The sequence below is a fragment of the Schistocerca nitens genome, chromosome 4, assembly GCF_023898315.1.
Source record: "Schistocerca nitens isolate TAMUIC-IGC-003100 chromosome 4, iqSchNite1.1, whole genome shotgun sequence".
NCBI classification, from domain to species: domain Eukaryota; kingdom Metazoa; phylum Arthropoda; class Insecta; order Orthoptera; family Acrididae; genus Schistocerca; species Schistocerca nitens.
Genome location: NC_064617.1, coordinates 869918231 through 869927951, shown reverse-complemented (window position 1 = coordinate 869927951; position 9721 = coordinate 869918231). Strand labels below are relative to the sequence as shown.

The following is a 9721-nucleotide window of genomic DNA, read 5'->3' as shown; positions in this document are numbered from 1 at the left end:
ACTGATGTTTGTAATCTTTGTACAAAAACATACACTAAGATATTTTGAGATTCTTTCATACTGTGTGAGACTCTTCTAGAGATTCTTACATATCACAGCTAGTAATAAACTTCATACATGTGCCAAAGTATGGCTATGAGAAGAGTACTTGTTGTACTTCAGTTTTATTAACAAATGTTGAAGTTTTCGTTGTACTTTCCCAAACAGTTCTGGAATGTCTGTTTTACCTCTGTTCTTGCTGTACACATTTATGTAAATTCCCAGTACAACAAGCATGCCAGACCATACATATCTGTAAGAAGAAAAAGTGCTACAGTTAACAGATAATATTAACAATGGAATTGTATAACATATTCTAAGTGTGACATATGCTGACGATAATGCATAAAGTGGGTAAAAACAGTCAAGGCACTGAGAAAAGAAAAATGCTTGGGGAAGGTTTTTCAATAAGATGGTTTACACTGGAGGGATAGGAATACAAAGGAACTACAGAAGGTAGCAGTAAGTATGAATTACCACTTTGTCTGGGATTCACTGAGTCTGAAAAAGCTTTTGACTCAGTTTCAAAAAAGTATGTAGTGACAACATTTGAGGAACATGACACTGAATCAACCTACACCAATATACTGACGAATATAAATGTCAATCATGATTCATTAGGGTAGCACAAAATTCAAACTGAAAGAGGAGCCAGGCAAGGAGATTCCATACAACTCAGAGCCTTGAATTGGAAAACCATACATGTTAGTGGAACATATGTGACACACCTTCATTCTGCTGATGACATTGTACTGTTTGCCTTTAGAGCAATTAAATTTCAGCAAGAAATTGAGGGACTTAACACATCAAGTTTGAAAGCAACTGTGAAAATCAATTAACTGTACTAAGACTGGTCCGGTATAAGAGGGGTTTGGAAGGCCCTAATCTGGTCATGCTACTATATAAAGTAACAAATATATATAAAATGAAGTATAACAAACATACTGAAAAGCAGTACCAATTAACAATGTAGTCACAGAACCAATTAACTATCTTTAGTATTTGGAGCAGTTGAAGGCAACAGGCAAAACAGACAAATGAAAGAGTAAAAATGGCATGATATTCCTTTGATAAACTCAACTGTGTCTTCAAAATTAAGTTTACAATGAGCCTGAAAAGAAACATTTTCAACTTTCATCACAGAGATGCGGACTTTCAATGTGAAGACCAGTCAAAAATTAAAAGTCATTCAGAGAGCAATGGAGAGGACTACAGAGAGGAAACGAACAAATGGAACGGAGAAGTGAGTGGAATGAAAGCCATAATTACGACTGTAATGAAAAGGATATTAATATTTAAACAATGAGCTAACAGAAGGCAAGTAGGTGACATTGGGAAACAAGCAGGGGAAATTCTGGAGTCTATAACTGAATACTGTGATGTATATGCTGGTCTAGAGGCCATTATCAGGCCATTATCCTGCAGGCAAACGGATGATGATCATTTTCTTCATGTGGGGTGCCACAGCTGCACATTTGTTAAGACATTTTGAAGTTTACCACCTCGGTTATTTTTCAAAATAACACCTGAGGTGGAAAACTTCAAAATGTCTCGTAAGATGACGATGCAGCACATATAATCAAAACAATCCCTATCCTTAATCATTCTTACTACCTCGGCTAAATATGTTCAAACAATAGTACATAAAAATTCCAATTTTAGTTTTGTTTCAATCAATAACTTAAAGAGTAAAGATAACAAATCACAAGTAACAAGACTATTACAGTTGATATAGAGTACACACACACACACACACACACACACACACCTGCATCGTTTTGATGATTACACTGTGCTGGCATAGCAGCTCAGCTGGGACTGGGTAGAGTGGACGAGGGGAGACAGGAGGTGGGAAGTGGAACAGAGTGCATACATGTATGAGGAAAAAAATTCCCGGATTTCCCGGTTAAAAATTCACTTCCTCCCAGATGAAAATACATTTTTTCCGTGTTAAGTAACAGCATACTTTTCCTCGGAACTGTAAAACTTATCAATCCTTTAAATAGTTGTGGTTTCATACACCGGCGTAGAATTTCCTGGCTCTTTAGAAAACGAAACTCGGGGGAAAAAACACGTTTCGGAAAGATGTCTGATGTGCAGCAACATGTACACTGCATATTTTTGTATTACAAAAGTATAAATTCAAATTCCACTAAACACCGCATGTCACTTTCCGAAAGATTAAAATCGAGATTGGGATGCGCTTTTGTAAGCCAGTTGTAGCTCATGTCAAGTGATCTCACCAGCCGATGCATGACAGCAGAAATTCAGATCATAAGACATGTGATGTAGTCAGTCAATAGCAACATCACTGTTACGTAGCACGAATACACAAATAGGAAAAGGTAATGGTTTAAATTAATATACATACTGTTCTACAAGAACAGCAAAGTTTCCACCTATAATATTGGTCTCTAAGATCAATGAGCTGCAGGAGAACCTAAGATTTCTTACATAATGTTGATCATTTTTGCGCATGTTACACTTTAAGATACATCACACAAAAGCGCCAGTAAAATTTTTAACAAGGACATAAATGTCTGATTTTCTGGGCTCAAAAATATTCTAAATGGTCATCCTCAAAGATTTGACTAATTCCCAGTGTCCGGGAAACCTTTTCAGGTGAATCACGTGAGTCCAAATCACACCTCCACCAATGCACTGCCCTATTATACTTTGTGTGCACAATACTAACACAGGGCGTATACATGGACAAGGAAAAAAAATTCCTGGATTTTTCCAGTTGAAAATACACTTTCTCCCGGGTGAAAATACACTTTTTCTGTTTTAACTGACAGTATACTTTTCCTTGGCACTGTAAATCTTTTCAATCCTTTTTATCTTTATGGCTTTATACACTGACGTAGAATTTCCCGGCACTTTAGATAATGAAATGCAGGGGAAAAAAAACACACATTTCGGAAAGATCTTTGATGTGCAGCAACATGTACGCTGCATATTTTTGTGTTACGAAGGGATAAATTCGAATACCACCTAACACCTCATGTTACTTTCCGAAGCATTAACATCGAGATAGCAACACGCTTTTGTAAGCCAGTTATAGCTCATGTCACGTGATCTCGCCAGATGATGACAGCATAGGACACGTGATGTAGTCGGCCAATAGCAAGATCACTCTTAAGTAGCGCGAACACACAAATAAGAAAAGTTAATGGTTTAAATTAATATACATAGTGTTGCTACCAGAAAAGCAAAGCTTTCACAAATAATATTGGTCTCGAAAATTGATAAGTTGCAAGAAAAGCTAAGCTTCCACATATAATGTGGACCTTTTTTGCGCGTGTTGCACTTTAAGATACATCACACAAATGTGCCAGTCAAATTTTTAATAACGACGTAAATGTCTGATCTGGGCTCGAAATTCTTCTAGATGGTTGTTCTCAGAGTTGAGAGTCAAACGCTATGTGATTTAAGAAATTCATCAGACATTCGTGCACGGAGTTCATCTTGCGTAAAACGCAATTTACTTTGAAAGTAACGCTTTCCAAACAACCATTCAGAATATTTTCCCGCGACCTGTTAGAAATAGATTCGTTTCAGCAGTTGCCAGAGAGCACCAGATAACACGCGTCGCCGCGCCTGCGCAGCTACGATGACGCAGGAAGTCGTATGTGTAAAACATTAAAAGATTTTACATTATGTCATAAAAGAAACAAGACATTAGAGGATACTCCAAGAGCATGGGAATTTTGTGAACTATACTAAAATGCATCATTTGGCTTAAAGTGCACATCCGTATGTCCAGATTCAGATGTAAATTTTCTTGGAGTACCAGTACTGTATTATCTCATATTTGGTTCTTTATTAAGGCATAATGTGAACTTGAAATGCAGCGAACAGTTGAAACTAGCCAATAGTCTGGAATTAAACACTTCGTTTCAAATAAATTGACTGCCTCAGCAGAAAAGATTAATAAAAGTCAAATTTCTTTAACAAACCGACAAAAATAGCTTCATTGTTCTGCAAGGCGATTAATGCTTGACTGTCAGAAAGGTGGAAACAAAATAAAACCTGAAACTAATTACATATTTCAGCCTTCCGTAATTATGTGAATGTATATTCACTTGATAGCTCCGGCCACTGTAATTCGTTTTGTTTTCATTTGACGTGAGAGCAATAATGTAAACACGGGTCACGTGGCGACTACCACCTCCCACTACAACTCAGACTGCTCTGTAAATCAGGACCGGATCTAGGAATTTCCGAACCGGGGCAATATTAGATAGTGGCGCTCCCCCTCCCTCGAGCATGAGGTAGGACGCCAAAAATTAAAAAAACTGACTTTTCAAATATATCTTCATTTTGTAGCGCACATCTTTCTGAAGAGTCTCACACATAAAACATATTTATTCGAGGGAACGTAAGACATTTTATTTGGTCTAAGTGCAGTGCCATGCTTCTCCACACAGCATTCTTCCATCGCACGTCTCTGTATTTCGCTCTGTGGAATTCAAACATGTAATATTTTGTAATGGAATGGCTGCCATCAAACTATATTCACGACAGTGGAAATTAAAATGTCCTGTGGTGCCTCTCCTGCTCCCAATCGGCCGGTTTGACACCCTGCTCCTCTTTTAAAAAATCTTGCAATTAATACTGGATAGAATTATTTATAACTGGCAGAACAAGAACGCTTCAGAAAATTTACAGTCTTTACGGCCTATTAACTAATAACTTGCTGATTTGTGTGACATAAAATTAAATATAGGATACATAAAACGAGTAAAGACAAGAGACAAGCAAGACAGTACATATTTCTTCAATCGTTAAGTCCTACCTTTTTTTTTCTCTCTAATGTTGCCACAGCTTTATACGGCAAACTTTCCTTTCTGGGAAAGAATCTATTACCTCATCAAAGTTCGTCAATGTTTTGCTACATGAAAAAACAAAATGTCATTGTCTAATACTAGAAAAGCTGTTAATAGAAATTGTTCCCAAGACTGGTGTGGTTTCTCGATCTGATTACGTGTATTTTGTCACTGCTTTATGAAACAAAATAGGCCTGCCCAATATTGCAGCAGTTGTTACACACACCAAATAAACGAGACTGTTTTGGCACAAATGGTCACTTTTATAACACGATGGAATAAATTCACAAAGTACCAATATCAAGTGCCTATTAGGCATAATACAAACATAAAGTTTTATGTTAGGAAATAGTTTCACATTTCATTCATACATTCTAGCTTCTGAAGCATGAGATCGAGAGGTGGTAGTACGAAATTTTTATATAAATTTCGAATCGTCATATTCTTCCGCAATTTGTGTGAGTACCCGTTTCTTCTCCTTCCTCGTCCTAACAAACAATCTTGTCAGCACTAACTCTGTAACTATTCCTGTCAGTGTCAAAACTTATTCTCTGGTTAATTTCACTAACCCTGTCACAATCACCGTTTTAGTTATACCGCATTTATTCTCCGGTTAGGCATTATTACGTGTTCGTACAACGCGTTTTCTGCACTACTCCCAGAACAGAACTTTAGTGGTTGCTAGTCGGGGTCTGTATAACTGGCCCTTAGTAGTGTAACCGTCTGGCCAAAAATTTTCTGTCAAAATTTCATGTTCTTGGACACATGGAGGAGAAAATATGCAATCTTTGTTGCCTGTTATTCCTGTTAGTCATTTATTTCCACTCTGGTAGTCTGAATCTATGGAATTCGCTAGTAGCTATAACAATGGTCATCATTTGCAAACCCAGTTAACCACATAAACAGCTATTGGCATTCACCTGTTCGGCTTTATTCCACTCAGCTCCTATAGACCCGTCCCCTTTTGTCTGCAGGAAAGTTTATTTCTAGATGTGAGGGGGATTCCCCTGGCAGAGACATCACATACACTATGCACGCATTCAAAAATCAACTTACGATTCTTTCAGAAATCTACTCAGAATTTGTTCAAAAATGTTCAAAAACCAACCGGGATGCGTTCAAAATCATATGAGTAATTGATAGATCAACATGTGCTGTATGCTAGGCACTTTGTGAAACAAGGTCTTTTTCCTCAATAATATGAATTTGGCAGCCCCCCCCCCCTCCCCCCTGAAACTGCCGCCTGGGGCAGATACCACAGTTTGTCCCCGCCCCCTTGTTCCAGGACTGTTGTGTATACGTGAATCTGACATCTTAGGCGCACAAGTAAAGTTTTTTCCAGATAGCATCTGGCTGCTTGCTCCTATTGCTTGTACAGCTAAATACCACACTTCTGTAGCCAGAAGCGGGAGAAGGTATTACTCATACGAGACTCAATCGCAATGTAAACAGTTGTCGCGTCACGTTCATCCGAGGCAATTTGTTTTTATGAAACATTGCATAGTCTCCCTAAAGCTGTTAACACATTTTGCTGATGGCAGATGCTTGTATGAGCACTGTGTTTTGTTGTTGCATATGGTGAATTTCCTTTGCAATCTAAGTTTTATTTTCGTTTCTTTTCTCTCGTTCATTTTTTATTGCTGCAGTACTATTCTGCACTAGCGAGATACAGTAATATTCTTTGTTAGAGTATAGGTTCTTACCAGCCAAAGTTACAAAAATTTAACTGAAAACTAAAACAATGAAAAATTTCTGGAATTCTTAAGAAATTCCCGGGTTTTTCCCGGTTTTCTCCCGGATGTAAAAATTCCTGGGTTTTTCCCGGATCTCCTGGGTCGTATACACCCTGTGGAAGGAAGTTTTGGGGAAGGCTGGCTGACAGCTGGGAGACAACAGGCTTACCAGATGGCAATGGAGCACTGGTGAGCTCAATCTGGCTTCTGGCAGAGGGAACACAGGCAGCACTCTGCAAAGGGACACCCCCTAGTCTGCCAATACCATTCTGGACTGGAACAGCTTAACCATTTCCTTTGTCAGGGCTTCAACTAGCTATCATTATGCCTGTAAACGAGGAACATTCTACCCACAACCCTCCCCAGCCCTCCAGGTTACTATTCCACTGCCCATTCAAAATATACAGGATGAGTCACAAAGGACATTAAATTTGTGCCAAACAGTTGTTGCAGAGTTCATTTCATGAAACCAAAACACACTCCACACCAGTGAAAGCAGCCATTTTAAGTGTGCACTATGCTGGCATTCCTGGGGTGGAATTGGGTACTGATCCAAACCTGAGGTTGTTTGCTACATAATGACAAATCTACCAATTCTGTAAATTGTCTCAATAAAATTATATATCATTCCAAAGTTGTGAAGTCCTTTTTGACTCACCCTGTATAATTTCTACTAGCCCATCTTTACGCCAAACCTACTCTCATCCCTTTTCGACATGGGTCATATGCCTCTGTATGACCCAGGTGGCAGACCTGTCCGGTACACTCAAGGACTCCAGTCCCTTCACAGGTTTACCCTACCCTATCAGAGGAAGACCCAACTGTGAAAGCATTCACATCATGTACGAGCTCTGCTGAATTCCTGCACACTGTTTTACATGAGCATGATCACCATCAAGCTGCTCATCTGAAGAGTTGACCATCCAGTGGCAGGACACAGTTGCTGAGCACACCATTCTCAGTTTCAATGGCTTCCTCACAACTGTGCCATCTGGTTCTCTGCCCACAACAGCTTATCTTGATTATTTACATAGGAGTGAAGTGAAACGAAGCTGGATTCCCTTGTTATCAGTTGTACCTAAGTTCACACTATTTACTTCAGTACATTCTTTATTATGTTCAGATGTTTATACATAGCCCCGTGTTTTTATTTATTTATTTATTTACACATCAAGTTCTGTAGGACCAAATTGAGGAGCAAATCTTCAAAGTCATGGAACGTGTCAGCACATGAAATTACACCATAAAAGTAATAACAGTTAATCAACAATACAACAAGAAATAGCTTAATTTTTCAAGGAACTTCTCAACAGAATAGAAGGAGTGACCATGAGGAAACTCTTCAGTTCCGATTTGAAAGCGCGTGGATTACTGCTAATATTTTTGAGTTCTAGTGGTAGCTTACTGAAAATGGATGCAGCTCTATACTGCACACCTTTCTGCACAAGAGTTAAGGAAGTCTGATCCAAATGCAGGTTTGATTTCTGCCGAGTATTCACAGAGTGAAAGCTGCTTATTCTTGGGAATAAGCTAATATTGTTAACAAGAAATGACAGTAAGGAATATATATATTGTGAGGGCAATGTCAAAATACTCAAACTAGTGAACAGGGGTCGACAAGAGGTTTGTGAACTTGCACCACTTAGTGCCCGAACCGCCCATTTCTGAGCCAAAAATATCCTTTTAGAATGGGAAGAGTTACCCCAAAATACACTCCTGGAAATGGAAAAAAGAACACATTGGCACCGGTGTGTCAGACCCACCATACTTGCTCCGGACACTGCGAGAGGGCTGTACAAGCAATGATCACACGCACGGCACAGCGGACACACCAGGAACCGCGGTGTTGGCCGTCGAATGGCGCTAGCTGCGCAGCATTTGTGCACCGCCGCCGTCAGTGTCAGCCAGTTTGCCGTGGCATACGGAGCTCCATCGCAGTCTTTAACACTGGTAGCATGCCGCGACAGTGTGGACGTGAACCGTATGTGCAGTTGACGGACTTTGAGCGAGGGCGTATAGTGGGCATGCGGGAGGCCGGGTGGACGTACCCCCGAATTGTTCAACACGTGGGGCGTGAGGTCTCCACAGTACATCGATGTTGTCGCCAGTGGTCGGCGGAAGGTGCACGTGCCCGTCGACCTGGGAACGGACCGCAGCGACGCACAGATGCACGCCAAGACCGTAGGATCCTACGCAGTGCCGTAGGGGACCGCACCGCCACTTCCCAGCAAATTAGGGACACTGTTGCTCCTGGGGTATCGACGAGGACCATTCGCAACCGTCTCCATGAAGCTGGGCTACGGTCCCACACACCGTTAGGCCGTCTTCCGCTCACGCCCCAACATCGTGCAGCCCGCCTCCAGTGGTGTCGCGACAGGCGTGAATGGAGGGACGAATGGAGACGTGTCGTCTTCAGCGATGAGAGTCGCTTCTGCCTTGGTGCCAATGATGGTCGTATGCGTGTTTGGCGCCGTGCAGGTGAGCGCCACAATCAGGACTGCATACGACCGAGGCACACAGGGCCAACACCCGGCATCATGGTGTGGGGAGCGATCTCCTACACTGGCCGTACACCACTGGTGATCGCCAAGGGGACACTGAATAGTGCACGGTACATCCAAACCGTCATCGAACCCATCGTTCTACCATTCCTAGACCGGCAAGGGAACTTGCTGTTCCAACAGGACAATGCACGTCTGCATGTATCCCGTGCCACCCAACGTGCTCTACAAGGTGTAAGTCAACTACCCTGGCCAGCAAGATCTCCGGATCTGTCCCCCATTGAGCATGTTTGGGACTGGATGAAGCGTCGTCTCACGCGGTCTGCACGTCCAGCACGAACGCTGGTCCAACTGAGGCGCCAGGTGGAAATGGCATGGCAAGCCGTTCCACAGGACTACATCCAGCATCTCTACGATCGTCTCCATGGGAGAATAGCAGCCTGCATTGCTGCGAAAGGTGGATATACACTGTACTAGTGCCGACATTGTGCATGCTCTGTTGCCTGTGTCTATGTGCCTGTGGTTCTGTCAGTGTGATCATGTGATGTATCTGACCCCAGGAATGTGTCAATAAAGTTTCCCCTTCCTGGGACAATGAATTCATGGTGTTCTTATTTCA

General features: G+C 41.3%; 1 protein-coding gene across 3 annotated transcripts in view; it reads right to left on the bottom strand.

The window, feature by feature from the left end:
* Window positions 1-9721, bottom strand: part of LOC126253351 (adenosine 3'-phospho 5'-phosphosulfate transporter 2) — a 56484-nt gene continuing 46763 nt past the window's right edge. Inside the window, exon 6 of one of the 3 annotated variants that reach the window (XM_049954621.1) lies at window positions 1-292. In XM_049954621.1, coding sequence (XP_049810578.1) covers window positions 112-292 — 181 coding nt within the window. In that variant the 3' untranslated portion in view covers window positions 1-111. The remainder of the gene's footprint in view (window positions 293-9721) is intronic. The other 2 variants (XM_049954622.1, XR_007545945.1) reach the window with 2 other exon arrangements.